Here is an 18,622-nt window from a genome sequence, read left to right as displayed (position 1 = left end):
AGTGATGCTAATTACAGGACACACTTTAGTTTCACATGTCCTTATGGTCACATTATTTTTAATCTTTTCTACTGTTACCATCATTTTTGTCCAGGCCATTTTTAGTAGATTTTTATTTTTTTGTTGAACCACAATTTAAAAGCATTGCCTTATTTTCATTAGTTGATAACTTGTACATTTAAAGTGAAAATTACTTTTGTCCTTTTCAAGATATTTCAGTGACCATTGTGGGTTTTTATTACTTGAACAGAAGGGCACCAAAAATTTTGCCCACGTCTGTATAATAGTGACAGTCTTATAGGAAGTATGAAGCTATTCAAAGCATTTTTTTCCTTATATTTACCGACTCAAACTTTTTGTCAGGATATAGGCAGGTTTCTCCCTCCGCTGTAAAATTGCAAAAGACCTTGAAGGCGTCTCTGTTACAACCTTGGTTTGGATCAATCCAGTATTCACCTAAAATGACAAATAAAATGTATATTGCCTTAAATAACACATTTCACAAACTTTCCTTTTTTTACTCTTATCTTCACTAATACCCCAAAACTTACAATGTCCTCCTATTACTCCATATACCCTCCCCTATATCTTCTCCTACTACTCCATATATCCTCCCCATATCTCCTCCTATTACTCCATATATCCTCCCCATATCTCCTCCTATTACTCCATATATCCTCCCTATATCTCCTCCTATTACTCCATATATCCTCCCCATATCTCCTCCTATTACTCCATATATCCTCCCCATATCTCCACCTATTACTCCATATATCCTCCCCATATCTCCTCTTATTACTCCATATATCCTCCCTATATCTCCTCCTATTACTCCATATATCCTCCCCATATCTCCTCCTATTACTCCATATATCCTCCCCATATCTCCTCCTATTGCTCCATATATCCTCCCCATATCTCCACCTATTACTCCATATATCCTCCCCATATCTCCTCTTATTACTCCATATATCCTCCCCATATCTCCTCCTATTACTCCATATATCCTCCCATATCTCCTCCTATTACTCCATATATCCTCCCCATATCTCCTCCTATTGCTCCATATATCCTGCCTATATCTCCTCCTATTGCTCCATAAAGCCTCCCCTATATTTCCTCCTATTACTCTATATATCCTCCCTATATCTCCTCCTATTACTCCATATATCCTCCCCTATATCTCCTCCTATTACTCCATATATCCTCCCCATATCTCCTCCTATTACTCCATATATCCTCCCCATATCTCCTCCTATTACTCCATATATCCTCCCCATATCTCCACCTATTACTCCATATATCCTCCCCATATCTCCACCTATTACTCCATATATCCTCCCCATATCTCCTCTTATTACTCCATATATCCTCCCCATATCTCCTCCTATTACTCCATATATCCTCCCCATATCTCCACCTATTACTCCATATATCCTCCCCATATCTCCACCTATTACTCCATATATCCTCCCTATATCTCCTCCTATTACTCCATATATCCTCCCCATATCTCCTCCTATTACTCCATATATCCTCCCTATATCTCCTATTACTCCATATATCCTCCCCATATCTCCTCTTATTACTCCATATATCCTCCCCATATCTCCTCCTATTACTCCATATATCCTCCCCATATCTCCACCTATTACTCCATATATCCTCCCCATATCTCCTCCTATTACTCCATATATCCTCCCCATATCTCCTCCTATTACTCCATATATCCTCCCTATATCTCCTCCTATTACTCCATATATCCTCCCCATATCTCCTCCTATTACTCCATGTATCCTCCCCATATCTCCTCCTATTACACCATATATCCTCCCCATATCTCCTCCTATTGCTCCATATATCCTGCCTAAATCTCCTCCTATTACTCCATAGAGCCTCCCCTATATTTCCTCCTGTTACTCTATATATCCTCCCGTATATCTCCTCCTATTACTCCATGTATCCTTTCTTATATCTCCTCCTATTACTCCATATACCCTATGCTATTACTCCATATTTCCTGTCCTATATCTCCTCCTATTACTCCAAATATCCTCCCTATATTTCCTCCTATTACTCCATATATCCTCCATATATCCTCCCCATATCTCCTCTTATTACTCCATATATCCTACCATATATCTCCTCCTATTACACCATATATCTTCCCTTATATCTCCTCCTATTACTCTATATATCCTCTCCCTGTATCTCCTCCTATTACTCAATATATCCTTTTTATATCTCCTCCTATTACTCCATATATCCTGCCATATAACTCCTCATATTACTCCATATATCCTGCCATATAACTCCTCATATTACTCTATATATCTTCTCCTATTTCTCTTCCTGTTACTGCATATATCCTCTCCTATATCCTGCTATTGCTCCACATATCCTCTCTCTATATGTCCTCTCATTCCTTCTTTCAGTCTCTATTATAGGCCAACATTTGGCATTACCATCCTTGTATTCGGGATGACACATTTGAAGCTCCTTGCACGTTCTTGCTGGACTTTCTTTCGACCCAACTGGCCACCTCATCTGCTCCACCTCTACTTTCAAGGATCCCAGTGTGGCATAAACCTCTTCCATGCCGTCGGACATATAATCTGTGAGTCCTTCGTCTGCTTGCATTTTGTCAGAGTGGCGCCGTCGCTTTCTTGTGCCATCAAATGTCTCGTAGGGGAGAGGTTGAATGGTTTGCGCTGGACGGCCCTGTGATCGATAACATGGCAATTATGGCCTTTACAGCTCAGGTGTTTTAGGTAGTTTTTTAATAACAGCTTTTTCTTGAATTCCCTATATTATTTGCTAGGGAAACAGAGTCCAATGTACACAATTACTGTATTAAGCAATTTGTATTTTTGATGATTAATTATTGAACAACTGTACAGTGCTGTTTGGTCAGTCCAAAAGGTTACCTAACCTGAATATGCGCTTCCACAGTTTTTCCAATTTTGTTCTGAAATCTTAGTTAATGTCACCTTTTTTTTCTAAGCATGTTTTGGGACCCTCTTGACTATTTGCAACAAAACCTATTACAGTCCAGTGATTGGAAGATGTGTAACAAGTTTTGACTTTTCAGATTCAATTAAATCTCTTATTTGGCCCATTTTGCCTGAGGAAACAAGCTACCTAATAATTCTGAACACCTTGATAAAAAGGTAAAGGATGTTATATGCTCAGGCCACAACCTCTTCATTACACAAATACACATCACTTGATCTGCTCCATACAGTAAGCCCTCAAGATCAAACAGCTTGGAGTTGGGAAAATTGCATAACAATGATGATATGGTCAAAATACTCAGTTGCCTAATAGGTTGCCAACACAGGTTGGCAAGGGTAAAATTGTTTGAAAAGTAAAAGGTAATTCTTATATACTTTCGATCAGAGAACTCCAAAAAATTTCAACACATACAGTTTTTTCCACACTGACTTCATAGGCTTTTTCTTGAACCAAACTTTGACCCTTTTTGCATGATCATAGTGATGACTACTACTTTTGTACATGCAACTTGGAGGGATTCAAATTATATACCCAGGCCTCCCGCCAGTGATTCACCCCCTGCCTCATTGTTCAGAAATACCTGTCCCGTCACCTAATTCAGAAGATTCAGAACATGAAGAGCAGGATTCTTCACGCTGGTCGCAACGAGCAACCCCTTTTTTACAGCTTGAATTAAATGATTTAGTCAGGGACTTGGACCTTCCTAAACATTCTGCAGAACTTTTAGGCTCTAGACTAAAGGAAAAGAACCTGTAGATCCTGGTACAAAAGCAGAGAAAAGGAATTTCTTCCATACTTTTCTCAAGAAGTGATGTTTTTGGGCTGAAGGAAAAATTTAACATTAAGTACAAAGTGAGCGAGAGGAGACTCTTTATTATTTGATCTCAGAAAAGTTTGAAACCTGCTACTGCACAATGGCATGGAGTATGCATCAGTGTCTGTAGGGCATTCTGTGCACTTGAAGGAAAGCTTTATTCTCAAGAATCTTAACTATGAGGATCAAGAATGGTCAATATGTGGTGATCTGAAAGTTCTCACTTTGCTCCTTGGGAATCAAGGAGGATACACAAAGTACCCATGCATTAGTGTGTATGGGACCGCCGGGATAGGACTCACCACTGGAGCCAAGAACGTTGGCCAATGAGAACATCTTTGTACCCTGGACTCAAGAACATAGTTTCGGAAAGTTTAGTTGATCCCATTAAAGTTCTCCTGCCACTACCCTACATTAAGCTTGGACTGATGAAGCAAATTGTGAAAGCTCTACCAAAAGGAGGAAAGACTTTCGAGTTCCTGTGCACCAAGTTTCAGGGACTGTCCAAAGCAAAACTGAAGGAAGGAATTTAAGTGGGGCTGGATATTCAGAAACTTATGAAAGACGAGGTGTTTGAAACAAAAATGAAAGCTCTTGAGAAAAGGTCTTGGGATTCTTTTAAAGACCTAGTTAAAAATTTCTAGGTAACAACAAAGATCCAAAATGTATGTCTATCATGGAGAACATGCTGAAACGTTCCACAGCCTTGGGTTGTCTGATGAATTTGAAGTTATATTTTGTTACATTCCCATTTGGTCGACTTTCCTAAAAACCTTGGTGCTATTAGCAAACAGCAAGGAAAGATCTCATCGGGATATAAAGTAGATGGAACGACGATGCTAAGTAAAATAGAAGGTTAACATGATGGGGGACGACTGCTGGAGGCTTCACAGAGAAGATCCACAGCCTTCTATAAGAGAAAAGGGATCAAAAGAAGCCAAGAAGAGGAAAGGAGAAAGTGCAATAAGAAAGAGGCGTGTGATTGTGAGGAGGAAAACAAAGTTGAACGCCAGAATACACAGAATAAGGTAGTTTGTGGTCATCATTAAAATACTTGAAATTATCATTAGGAGACATTTAACCCCTTAACGACCCATGATGTACTGGGTACGTCATGGATCATGTGCCGGTAAGCCCCGCCCCCTGCCGCCAGCAGGCAGCCGCGATCCGCGCACATATCAGCTGTTATCAACAGCTGACATGTGTGCCTGCTAGCCGCGGGTGGAATCTCTTCCACCCGCGGCCATTAACCCCTTACATTTCACTGCCAAAATCTGGCAGCGATATGTATATGGGCGCAGCCATGACAGTCACTTACCCCGACCCCACCGGAAGTCACGTGACATGATCACGTGACTTTCGGTGGTTGCCATGGTAGCACAGGGTCATGTGATGACGCCTGTAGCTAACATGACTCACTTCCTCTCAATGCCGGAATACAGCCGGCATTGAAAGTAAAGCAGCAAATCTGCAGTTCTCAGCTCTGTAGCTGAGATCTGCAGATAGTGCAGAGCGATCAGATTGCTGATCGCTATAGCCCCCTAGGGGGACTAGTAAATAAAAAAAAAAAAAAAGTGTTAAAAAATTAAAAAAAATAAAAAAAACCTAAAAGTTCAAATCACCCCCCTTTCACCCCATTGAAAATTAAAGGGTTAAAAAAATACAAAATACACACATATTTGGTATCGCCACGTTCAGAAATGCCCGATCTATCAAAATATAAAATCAATGAATCTGATCAGTAAACGGCGTAGCGGCAAAAAAAATTCCAAACGCCAAAATTACATTTTTTGGTCGCCGCAAATTTTGCGCAAAATGCAATTACTTACAGGCGATCAAAACGTAGCATCTGCGCAAAAATGGTACCGTTAAAAACGTCAGGTCGAGACGCAAAAAATAAGCCATCACTGAGCCTCAGATCCTGAAAAATGAGAACGCTACGGGTTTTGGAAAATGGCGCAAAACGTGCGCCACGTTTTTTGGACAAGCTTGTGAATTTTTTTTAACCCTTTAGATACAAGTAAACCTACACATGTTTGGTGTCTACAAACTCGCACTGACCTGAGGCATCACATAGATAGCTCAGTTTTACCATATAGTGAACACAGTGAATAAAATATCCCAAAAACTATTGTACGATCACACTTTTGCAATTTTTCCGCACTTGGAATTTTTTTGCCGTTTTCCAGTACACTATATGGTAAAACTTATGGTTTCATTTAAAAGTACAACTCGTCCCGCAAAAAACAAGCCCTCATATGGCAAGATTGACGGAAAAATAAAAAAGTTACGCCTCTCGGAAGAAGGGGAGCAAAAAACAAAAACGCAAAAACGGAAAGTGCCCGGGGGCTGAAGGGGTTAAAGGGCACTACAATACTTTGATCTGCCCTGCGCCTGCGCAGGACCTCAATGCCGGCCTGTGTTCATGACGTAGGACGCGTCATGCACCCAGGTTTCAGAGGAAGGAGGATAAAGATGGCCGAAAGAGGAGGCGCCGCACCCGGAGAACGGAACCACCCATTTGACCAGTCTGCACTGTACCGACCGTTTAGGAAAATATTATAAAGTCATTTTTACGTTCTACACAGTGGCCTGGGCTCTTATATACAGCATGTTAGACTGCTGTATATAAGAGCCCACTGGTGGTGTCTGCAGCTTATAGGCCCCAAATCTGGTGACAGGTTCCCTTTAAAGTAATATTTTTGCTTTGAAAAACATTTTAGTTACATTATAAACTTTATGAAGATTGTAACTAAAATCCAGGTACTTACTGCTGGTCCAGGAGGGCCAGGCTGTCCGTTGTCTCCTCTCATACCTATAGGTCCCTAAATAAAGAGATTATTAATTAGCAGCTATTAATCACATTTAACATGTTACAAACTGATTTGATACAAGAGTGGATTTTAGATAACAATAGTCTTATACGGAAACTGTCATCAGAAAACTACTTTTTAAAGAAGGGAATTTTGTTACTTACCGTAAATTCCTTTTCTTCTAGCTCCTATTGGGAGACCCAGACGATTGGGTGTATAGCTACTGCCTCCGGAGGCCACACAAAGCATTACACTAAAAAGTGTAAGGCCCCTCCCCTTCTGGCTATACACCCCCAGTGGGATCACTGGCTCACCAGTTTTAGTGCAAAAGCAAGAAGGAGGAAAGCCAATAACTGGTTTAAACAAATTCACTCCGAGTAATATCGGAGAACTGAAAAAACCGTTCAACATGAACAACATGTGTACCCGAAACAACCCAAAAATCCCGAAGGACAACAGGGCGGGTGCTGGGTCTCCCAATAGGAGCTAGAAGAAAAGGAATTTACGGTAAGTAACAAAATTCCCTTCTTCTTCGTCGCTCCATTGGGAGACCCAGACGATTGGGACGTCCAAAAGCTGTCCCTGGGTGGGTAAAGAAATACCTCATGTTAGAGCTGCGAAGACAGCCCTCCCCTACGGGGAGGCAACTGCCGCCTGCAGGACTCTTCTACCTAGGCTGGCGTCCGCCGAAGCATAGGTATGCACCTGATAATGTTTGGTGAAAGTGTGCAGACTCGACCAGGTAGCTGCCTGGCACACCTGTTGAGCCGTAGCCTGGTGTCGTAATGCCCAGGACGCACCCACGGCTCTGGTTGAATGGGCCTTCAGCCCTGATGGAACCGGAAGCCCAGCAGAACTGTAGGCTTCAAGAATTGGTTCTTTGATCCATCGAGCCAGGGCGGCCTTAGAAGCCTGCGACCCTTTGCGCTGACCAGCGACAAGGACAAAGAGTGCATCCGAACGGCGCAAGGGCGCCGTGCGGGAAATGTAGATTCTGAGTGCTCTCACCAGATCTAACAAATGTAAATCGTTCTCATACCGATGAACTGCATGAGGACAAAACGAAGGCAAGGAGATATCCTGATTAAGATGAAAAGCGGATACCACCTTCGGGAGAAACTCCTGAATGGGGCGCAGCACTACCTTGTCCTGGTGGAAGACCAGGAAGGGAGTCTTGGATGACAGCGCTGCCAGCTCAGACACTCTCCGAAGAGATGTGATCGCTACCAGAAAAGCCACTTTCTGGGATAGTCTAGAAAGTGAAACCTCCCTCAGAGGCTCGAAGGGCGGCTTCTGGAGGGCAACTAGTACCCTGTTCAGATCCCATGGATCTAACGGCCGCTTGTACGGGGGAACGATATGGCAAACCCCCTGTAGGAACGTGCGCACCTTAGGAAGGCGTGCCAAACGCCTCTGAAAAAAGACGGATAGCGCCGATACCTGAACTTTAAGGGAGCCGAGCGCCAAACCTTTTTCTAACCCAGATTGCAGGAAAGAAAGAAAGGTAGGCAATGCAAATGGCCAGGGAGACACTCCCTGAGCAGAGCACCAGGATAAGAATATCCTCCACGTTCTGTGGTTCTTAGCGGACGTGGGCTTCCTAGCCTGTCTCATGGTGGCAACGACCCCGTGGAATAATCCTGAAGACGCCAGGATTCAGGACTCAAAGGCCCACAGTCAGGTTCAGGGCCGCAGAATTCCGATGGAAAAACGGCCCTTGGGACAGTGAGTCTAGTCGGTCTGGTAGTGCCCACGGTTGGCCGACCGTGAGCTGCCACAGATCCGGATACCACGCCCTGCTCGGCCAGTCTGGGGCGACGAGTATGACGCGGCTGCAATCGGATCTGATCTTGCGTAGCACTCTGGGCAAGAGTGCCAGAGGTGGAAACACATAAGGGAGCCGGAACTGCGACCAATCTTGCACTAGGGCGTCTGCCGCCAGCGCTCTTTGATCGCGAGACCGTGCCATGAAGGTTGGGACCTTGTTGTTGTGCCGGGACGCCATTAGGTCGACGTCCGGCCTTCCCCAGGGGCGACAGATTTCCTGAAACACGTCCGGGTGAAGGGACCATTCCCCTGCATCCATGCCCTGGCGACTGAGGAAGTCTGCCTCCCAGTTTTCTACGCCGGGGATGTGAACTGCGGATATGGTGGAGGCCGTGGCTTCCACCCACATCAGAATCCGCCGGACTTCCTGGAAGGCTTGCCGACTGCGTGTCCCTCCTTGGTGATTGATGTATGCCACCGCTGTGGAGTTATCCGACTGAATTCGGATCTGCTTTCTTTCCAGCCACTGCTGGAAGGCTAGTAGGGCAAGATACATTGCTCTGATTACCAGAACATTGATCTGAAGGGTGGACTCCTGCTGAGTCCACGTACCCTGAGCCCTGTGGTGGAGAAAAACCGCTCCCCACCCTGACAGACTCGCGTCTGTCGTGACCACCGCCCAAGACGGTGGTAGGAAGGATCTTCCCTGTGATAATGAGGTGGGAAGAAGCCACCATTGCAGAGAGTCCTTGCCGTCTATGAAAGGGATACTTTCCTGTTCAGGGATGTTGACTTCCCGTCCCATTGGCGGAGAATGTCCCATTGAAGTGGACGCAGATGAAACTGCGCAAACGGAACCGCCTCCATTGCCGCCACCATCTTCCCGAGGAAGTGCATGAGGCGTCTTAAGGAGTGCGACTGACCTTGAAGGAGAGTCTGCACCCCATTCTGTAGTGACCGCTGCTTGTCCAGCGGAAGCTTCACTACCGCTGAGAGGGTATGAAACTCCATGCCAAGATACGTTAGTGATTGGGTCGTGACAGGTTTGACTTTGAGAAGTTGATGATCCACCCGAACGTCTGGAGAGTCTCCAGGGCAACATTCGGGCTGAGTTGGCATGCCTCTTGAGAGGGTGCCTTGACAAGTAGATCGTCCAAGTAAGGGATCACAGAGTGTCCCTGTGAGTGCAAGACTGCTACCACTGCCGTCATGACCTTGGCGAACACCCGTGGGGCTGTCGCCAGCCCGAATGGCAGAGCTACGAACTGAAGATGGTCGTTTCCTATCACGAAACGTAGAAAAACATTGGTGCTCTGTAGCAATCGGCACGTGGAGATAAGCATCTTTGATGTCTATTGATGCTAGGAAATTTCCTTGACATTGAGGCAATGACGGAGCGGAGGGTATCATCCGGAACCGCCTGGCCTCCACGTGCTTGTTGAGCAGTTTTAGGTCCAGAACGGAACGGAAAGAGCCCACCTTTTTTGGCACCACAACCAGATTGGAGGAAAACCGTGTCTTGTTCCTGAAGAGGAACCAGGATTACCACTCCTTCTGCCTGCAGAAGAGCATCTGCTCGGTGGGGAGGTGGGGACGTTCTGAAGAATCGAGTCGGAGAACGAGAACAGAACTCTGTCCTGTGCACGTGGGCACACTGTCCCTCACCCACCGGTCTGTGACCTGTGGCAGCTAAATGTCGCCAAAGGCGAGCGAGTCTGCCATCAACCGCGGATGCGGAGAGATGAGAGAGCTGAGAGTCATGAGGAGACCGCTTTGGTAGCGGTTCCTCCGGCTGCCTTCCTTGGGCGTGATTGAGCCCGGCCGGAAGCTGAGCCCCTCTGAGGCCTTTCAGCCCTTTTGGACGAGGACAATTGGGACCTGCCCGAGCCTGGGAAGGACCGAAACCTCGACTGTCCTTCCAGGACAGCAATAATAGGGTAAGTCGCAATGCAGACATTGCGAGGTTACGGACGCCCCTGCGGCACAGATGTACATGTGCTCAAGACCAGCTGCGCAAGAACAGCTGAAAAGCTTAGGGTGCCCATACGGCTGTGAATGCCGGAGCAACCGACACGCCGATAGCCTCATAGACAGATTTCAACCAGAGTCCATCTGTCTGTCAATGGCATCTGTAAGTGAAGTCCCATCTCCACTGCAACTATGGCTCTAGCCGCAAGCCTGGAGATTGGAGAATCCACCTTTGGACCCTGGGTCCAACGCTTGACCACGTCAGGGGAAAGTGATAACGTGTATCCTCAATACGTTTGGAGAAAACGCTTATCTGGGAAGCGTGGTGTTCCTGGACTGCTTCTCTGAAGTCAGCGTGGCCAGAACAATACTCAATATACGTTTGAGCTACTGAAATGGGACTTCTCCTGCTGTGAAGCTGACTCCTCCACTGGGGGAGCTGAGTTCTCCAGCTCGTGTGAGTAGGGGCGGGCCGTGGGCGTGCCCCCAGTCAGAGCGGGAAACCGGCGTCCCACAGTGTCCAGTGAGAGGGCTGGAGCATGTAAATAAGGCTCCAGCCCTCGGCGCTGCTGATTGTACAGCGTCTCTCCCCTACCCTGATTGACAGGGTGGGGGCGGGAACGAAGCGGAGCTAGGCCGCAAAAGCCGGGGACTGGATTTATAAGCGCCGCCGCCGTAAAAGCGCGGTCGGCGCTAAGTCCCCGGCGCACTACAAGTCCCAGCCGCGCCGCCGCTCCCGGAGCGTCCGGCGCGGTAGTTCCCAATAAATAAAGTCACTCAGCTAGGCTGCAGTGACTGTAACCCTTTACTGTCCCCGGCGCACTAGCACACCCAGCAAGTCTGGAGTGTGCTGTGCCTGTGTGTACGGGGACACAGAGTACCTGAATGGTGCAGGGCCATGTCCCTGAACGGCACTCCCGCTCCACATCCAGCAGGTTCAATGGGTCTGTGGATGGAGCCCGGCCTCAGGGCTTTGGGGCCGGTAAGATCCCACTTCCTCAGAGCCCCTCAGGGGGATGGGGAAGGAAAACAGCATGTGGGCTCCAGCCGCCGTACCAGCAATAGGTACCTCAACCTTACAAACCACCAGTGGGGTGAGAAGGGAGCATGCTGGGGGCCCCATATGGGCCCTCTTTTCTTCCATCCGATATAGTCAGCAGCTACTGCTGACTAAACAGTGGAGCTATGCGTGGATGTCTGACCTCCTTCGCACAAAGCCGAAAACTGGTGAGCCAGTGATCCCACTGGGGGTGTATAGCCAGAAGGGGAGGGGCCTTACACTTTTTAGTGTAATGCTTTGTGTGGCCTCCGGAGGCAGTAGCTATACACCCAATCGTCTGGGTCTCCCAATGGAGCGACGAAGAAATCAGGATTTCGTGTTATTTTTTTTTTTTTTTGGAGGGGCGGGAGGGAATGGCAATGTTTTTTTTTTCCCATTTCCCAGCCTGTATTAAAAATAAAAATTAGAAATATTGCAATTTTCACACTGGCCACTGGAGCTGTAGAAGAGCTGTGACATCGCCTACTGTGAGGTGTTAGCTTCATTATAATCCTGCCTCTGATGATAATGAGCCTGCTGAAAATCTTCTAGAAAGGACAGGAAGTGTGATTCTAAAATATCTCCAGTAGCTAGTGTGACATATACAAGATTACTAATTTGTTTTTTTAATAAAGATCGTGATATAAAAAAAAAAGTTGGCATAAATATTTAATAGCTTAGTAATCTCACTGAAGTAATAGGTAATTTTCTGTTGATAGCTTCCTTGTAGTAGTAGTTCATATATACCGTGCTGGTAGATCTGTAGATTACACTTTTTTACACTTCCATTAGTACTATACAAAGACTTTGGTTTATGCAAAAAACCTCAATATTACCATATACAGAAAAAGTTGCAGATGACTTGTCATAATGTCCCACAGTGTCTGGCTCAAAACCCACGGCGTGTCAGGACTACTTCTGATGCTGTTCACACAACCGAGTCAGACACTCCACACAATGCTGCTTTTGAGTTGCACAGACAGACTCGGGCGTAGACCAGCTGGGCTCTTCTTAGTAATCGGGTTTGCAGGAGTTAATTTCTGCTAGCCTGTGGATTACTACTTCAGTCACATGTTGCAGGAGACCTATCACAGTCACCTCCGCCATTTTTAAGATGGTGGAGCCTGTTCTCCCATGCCGATGATAGCTTTATGTGATCCTGGCCCTTGTTCTTTGTTATCCAGTTGCTGGTGAACTTCTATGTGCTGTTTCCTGTGTTGTGGAAATTCTGTTGTCTGATTATTTCCTCCCTTCCTTTAGTTTCCTGCTGATCACGTATTGTCTATACCTCTGTGAGTGATTGCTGTGAGTATGAGTATTCGTTTTCCCTGGTCTGTTTATTTGTGTGGGATGAATCACTCCTGTCCCGGCTGACTCCTGGCTGGAGGGAGCGGGTCACTAGACCAGGGTTGTTAAGGAGCTAGGGCAAGGAAGGCGGTCAAAACATCGTCACCTTCAGATGTATCTTTGGGATCAGGGTCAGCTAGGGTTCCCTTAGCCTGAGGGCCGATTTATAAGTTCCTGTTCTTAGTGATCCCATCACACCCCATGACACATAATTCTATTAATTGTCCTAAAGTTTCCATAGGGGAACACTAAGGTAATTGTGATGGCCAAGATCACTTACGATTTTACCACATCCATGACACCAAAACGTCCTCTCGTCTTAAGGCCCTAATACAAATTAGACTAATGTCATCCGAATCTGCCAATATTGACAGATTCACACAACAGTCTAATGTACATAAGGGCCACAACAGATGATTGGTGGTCGAGATAAAGGTCTGACATGTCAGATTAACAGCCGCCAATCTCTTTTTGTTCTCTAAGGGATAAGCTGTCGCCAGAGAAGTTAAAATCATCTGTTTTTGACCGACTTTTATGTGCATCTGCAACTTTAGCAGTTATAGTCTGTTGTTCCCCAAACGTAACCCAACATTCAATGTATCAAAGAGGTGTTACCCTGTAATGTACTTTTTATATTATATCAAGAATATTATATATATATATATATATATATATATATATATATGAGGTAAAACTTACCGGGGCACCTTTGGATCCCTTTTGCCCTGCAGATCCCTGTAAAACAATTAAAGAGTTTCCAACATCATTTTTCAAAAAACTATTTCTTTATTACAACGATACTGACTTGATACATTTAACTACTTCACCATCGTAATCTTATCATGGCCTACATTTATAGTGGAAGTCATGACACACATCCTAGATCTATTATTGGGTCCAAACAGTGACCAGTGGACTTATAATAGGGTCCGTCTGGGATCAGTCAAGGTTTAAATTATAAAACACCAGTGAAAGGGTAATTACCGAAAGTCCGCTTGGTCCAGGAGGTCCATTTGGTCCAGCATTTCCAACCACACCCTTAATGGAAAACGTGGAAGACGTTACAATAATATCATATCCAGCTGGATAGGAAACAGCTAATATCATCGAGTAAAGGGGGTGTTACACGCAGCGATATAGCTTGCGATATCACTAGCAAGCATACCCGCCTCCGTTGGTTGTGTGTCACGGGCAAATCGCTGCCCGTGGCGCACAATATCGTTCGGAGCCATCACACGTACTTACCTGCCTAGCGACGTCGCTGTTGCCGGCAAACCGCCTCCTTTCTAAGGGGGCGGTTCGTGCGACGTCACTAAGCGGCCGCCCAATAGAAGCGGAGGGGTGGAGATGAGCGGATGTAACATCCCGCCCACCTCCTTCCTTCCGCATTGCCGGCGGCCGCAGGTAAGCTGTAGTTCATCGTTCCCGAGGTGTCACACGTAGCGATGTGTGCTGCCTCGGGAACGACAAACAACCTGTGACCTCTACAATCAACGATTTTATGAAAATGAACGACGTGTCAACGATGGACGATTTGGTGATTATTTTCTATCGTTAACGGTCGTTCGTGCGTGTCACACGCAACGACGTCGCTAACGATGCCAGATGTGCGTCAGAGAATCCGTGACCCCGGCGATATATCGTTAGATACGTCGTTGCATGTAACGGGGCCTTTAGACTTACTGGATCTCCTTTAGGTCCTTGTACACCTTGGATTCCAGCTGGTCCTTTGTCTCCTTTTTCTCCCATTTCTCCTGGAGGTCCTATTAGTCCAATAAGTCCCGCATGGCCCTGGAATAATAAAACCAATATTAAATGGCATCGCCCAGTTTTAAAAACTAGTTTTCAAATCTTCAGGGTTGGGAGGAGGCTCTGTGCCTTAATTTTATTCCTCCGCTTATTCCAAAGTGTATAACTTTTTCATTTTTCCATCGCCATTGCCGCAGGAGGGCTTGCTATATTATCTGGACCAGTTGCAGTTTTGAATGACACTATTCAGTTTATTAAACAATGTGCTGAAAAAAAAATCCAAGTGCAGTGAAATGTAAAAAATAAATTAAATCCTAGCACTACAGTGTCATGAGTGTCTCCCATCCTTAGGAAACTTGTGACAACTCTGGTATCTGAGAATTCTAATGAATTTTGGAGACTCTGGATGGTAAAGTGTATTTGCTTTCTGTTGGTACAGCAGGGGTTAGTGACACTTTCCTTGCTTCTAGTTCCTGGTTTTTGAGCACTCCACTCCCTTTAAATAGTCTCATAATCTATCACCTGATGCCGGTAATAGATTCATTCTGTTCTGACTACCTTGGTGAAAGGCAGTCTTTAATAGCTGCTGGAGTTCTGGTATTGGAGCTGTGTCTTCTGCAGCCCTGGTGTTCGGCTACAGGATTGAAATTTTGTTGGCTATCCTATTGTCTATGTCCCTCTTTCTTTCATCCTTTCCCTGTGTGTTATTACAGTAGTGGTGACATCTACTGTACTCATCGGGCTTGGCTCTATACAGGATCAGTGGAGGGACAGGTAGGGACAAGGCAAGTGACAGCGTCGAGGGGAAGGACTCATATTGAGATGTTAGAGGAGCGAAGGCTTCAGACACAGGTTAGTGTCAGGAGGTGTCCCTACCCCTTCTCCCCATCATCAGGGCTTTCCTCTCGCCTTCCATCCCCATTGTACCATAGTCTTGCACCATATGCTGGACATTCCCTTGTCGTGACAATTATACTTAATTTCCCGTGATGGCACTATTGGAGTTTTGAACACTTGCTGCCAGTTTCCTCCACAATTTACATAGTTATGAAAAACAAAATGCCGATCCAGAGACCCCTTTAACATAAACAAGTATAAGTAATGATCCCTACCTTATCTCCTTTGTTTCCTGAGTCACCTTTAAGGCCGGGCAGCCCGGACGGACCCTGTTAGACAATATGTTATCAGTTTCAAAAGAGTAAAAAAACAAGCATAAAAAATGAGTCCAACAACCAGGAAATTGGGAAATCCTAATTGATATTTTACCATAGGGATTGATGATCCTTACAATATATGAGTAAAAAATAAGGGGGAAAAGGATGTCAACAGTCGACACACAGTAATTGCTCCTCCACCCAGACTGCATTTCTGCCCATCCTTACCATTGGCCCCGGAGGTCCTGTTTGACCAGGTGGCCCCAATAATCCTGGTTCACCCTGATGAAAAAAAAATGCATGGTATTAATTGCATTCAAAATATGAAGGACGGTATACTACAAAATGTGTGAGAGCCTACTCACCGCAGGCCCAGGAATGCCCCTCATTCCCTCTGATCCCGGCTTCCCTGGTGATCCCTGTGGCCCCACTGGTCCAGTCTTTCCAGGGAAACCTTCAGTACCTGGCTCTCCCTAGTACAAAGATGTATATCGATTAATATAATCATCCACACTACTTTGTGTAAAGAATTTTTTTTTTTTTTGCCCTGTTCTCTCCATACCTTTCCTCCTTTTTCACCTTGTCGGCCTTCTTTGCCAGCTTGTCCAATTTGGCCCTTGGAAGAAATGTAAAAGGATGTAAATCCAGCAGATTCTAGAAGAAGACTACAACACCAACACTACAGACTCTGGAGCTTACCCTTCTACCAGGTGGACCGGTTGGTCCAGGCTCTCCTTGAGGTCCAAGGGGTCCCTGTATTGAAGGAAGAATAAGAATGTAACAATGACTTTCAAGGAAGTGCTCTTTGTCTTAAGGGTGGATCTATACATAGGCAAATGTTGGCCGAACTGCCCAATTTTACTGGGACACGCCAAGTAGTAGATGTTCAGCCAATGTTTGTTTGGCAGATGCTACCTTCATGTCTACTACGGTTCGATGTTTGTAGCAATAAAGGCATATGGTAGATTAGGTTAGTTTTTAGGGGATATCCAATTCTTGACTCTCATCTTTGAAGCCAGATGCAACAGTTTTGAAATTACCTTTTTTATCGTGGGGTCCTAAATGCAACCCGAAAAATAACCAAGTAAAGACATAAAGGGGTAGTATGAACAGCCCATTTTAAATACCTTTGGGCCAGAACTTTTGAGCAGGACCATTATATGTGTATATGTGCCTCCCCTGTGAGAGCAGCCGAGCTGCTCGGATCCGGGTTCGCTGCTCAGACCCTGGGTCGTGCGGCCACTCAAATGAAAGGGGTTATTTACAGGGAACTTGATGTATAACTCGTGACACCACCCGTGGTTTACAGTAATTTGGGATTACCGCCGCTGCTGGGGTTGGGAGTGCCCGGGGTGATAAAGTGAGGCAGCAAGGTGTCGTAGCCCTCCACGGGTAAGGAGATGCCCCAGAACTCGGTGTGGGATGCAGGGGTCACTCTCGTACTCACTCAGTTCATAAGCAGACGCTGACAACCAGCTAAACCAATTCTCTGGGTACCGCTGCCGCTGAGGGGAGCTCATCCAGGTCCCGTCCCCTATAGTGTTGCCTGGTGATCCGTGACCTGCCTCCTGGCACTAAACTAAGTTTAACTTCAATGTAGTGGCCACAGTAGTATGGAACTTGCCGGGCCCCGCTCCCCACTATGGCTAGTGGGGGTCCGACTCATCTAGGTCCAGACCACCGTCTGCAACCTAGACAGCTTCTATAAGAGCCACCGCTCCCAACCTCCTCTGAGCTCCTCACAGCTCGAGGGCTACTTCCCAACCACTCTCCTTCAACTCACTGATTACACTCCTCACCTCCCCTCCCTGACCCCCCAGGTGGGCGACTCTATTCCACTCAAGGTGTCCACTGGTGTGCCTGGTGGGTGTGGTGCAGGGTTTATCTAGGATTTGATTTTCTGTTAGAGGCAACACTATTAGATAGGGACCCAGAACCAAGAGGGAGGTGGAATACTGCACGGAAGGGCAGCTTGTGCAGTACCCTGTGACGACCTGATAGTCCAGGGGCGTCACATATAAAGATTGGCTTTTGTGGGACAGTTAAAAATCTCAAAATAAAATACTGGCCATGTTGAATTTCCATATGCGGCTACATAACTAATTATTTTATTTTCTACTCTCTGTATTGAGAACACATGCACACTCAGACAAAACAAGCATACATGTATGAAGGTCAGGAGGAAGAGGTGTCAACAGGAAGAGTGTTTGGCCTACAACCTTTATTCTAATGATTTTAAGACAGGGTCTTATAATATTTTTGGCTCCAAAAGATGCGTTAAGGCTTATTTTCAGGGGATGTCTTTATATGCTGTATTGGCATTAGTGATTGTGTTATCGTTAATGAAAAATGAATATTCACCCCTTCGCCGCCCACCCCTCTGCACTGGTGTAAGTGACTGGACTGAGGGTTAATTGCAAATTAATATTCACCCCTTCTCCACCCACCCCTCTGCACCAGCGTCAGTGATTGGACAGTGTGTTAATTGCAAATGAATATTCACCCCTTCTCCACCCACCCCTCTGCACCAGCGTCAGTGATTGGACAGTGTGTTATTTGCAAATGAATATTCACCACTACTCAAGCCACCCTTCTGCGCCGGCGTCAGTGATTGGACAATGTGTTAATTGTAAATGAATATTCACCCCTTCTTCACCCACCCCTCTGCTCCGGCGTCAGTAATTAGAGAATGTGTTAATTGTAAATGAATATTCACCCCTTCTCCACCCACTCCTCTGCTCCAGCGTCAGTGATTGGACAGGGTTTTAATTGCAAATGAATATTCACCCTCTTCCCTGCTCATATTCTTGCCCAGTGACTCAGTTACACTTACTACTGCTCGAAGATCGCAGCACAATGATCGCACTAGCTGGTGGCTATCTTGACCCAAGCATGTCAGCATGTATTTCTATGCAGCTGTCATGGTCAGGTGAGGAGAGCCGCCGGCCAGTGCAAG

General features: G+C 45.8%; 1 protein-coding gene across 1 annotated transcript in view; it reads right to left on the bottom strand.

Annotated features, from left to right (window-relative positions):
* COL5A3 (collagen type V alpha 3 chain) overlaps nucleotides 1-18,622 on the bottom strand; it is a 307,612-nt gene that overhangs the window by 9,025 nt on the left and 279,965 nt on the right. The window contains exons 53-63 of the mRNA XM_075346486.1: nucleotides 16,366-16,419; nucleotides 16,229-16,282; nucleotides 16,032-16,139; nucleotides 15,895-15,948; nucleotides 15,625-15,678; nucleotides 14,447-14,554; nucleotides 13,748-13,801; nucleotides 13,463-13,498; nucleotides 6,601-6,654; nucleotides 2,466-2,721; nucleotides 344-456 (exon numbers count right to left, since the gene is read on the bottom strand). Of these exons, the coding sequence (XP_075202601.1) occupies nucleotides 344-456; nucleotides 2,466-2,721; nucleotides 6,601-6,654; nucleotides 13,463-13,498; nucleotides 13,748-13,801; nucleotides 14,447-14,554; nucleotides 15,625-15,678; nucleotides 15,895-15,948; nucleotides 16,032-16,139; nucleotides 16,229-16,282; nucleotides 16,366-16,419 (945 nt within the window). The remainder of the gene's footprint in view (nucleotides 1-343; nucleotides 457-2,465; nucleotides 2,722-6,600; nucleotides 6,655-13,462; nucleotides 13,499-13,747; nucleotides 13,802-14,446; nucleotides 14,555-15,624; nucleotides 15,679-15,894; nucleotides 15,949-16,031; nucleotides 16,140-16,228; nucleotides 16,283-16,365; nucleotides 16,420-18,622) is intronic.

The sequence above is a fragment of the Anomaloglossus baeobatrachus genome, chromosome 4 (assembly GCF_048569485.1).
Source record: "Anomaloglossus baeobatrachus isolate aAnoBae1 chromosome 4, aAnoBae1.hap1, whole genome shotgun sequence".
Lineage (NCBI taxonomy): Eukaryota > Metazoa > Chordata > Amphibia > Anura > Aromobatidae > Anomaloglossus > Anomaloglossus baeobatrachus.
Note: the sequence above shows the minus strand (reverse complement) of the source record. Positions and strands in the feature narration are given on the sequence as shown.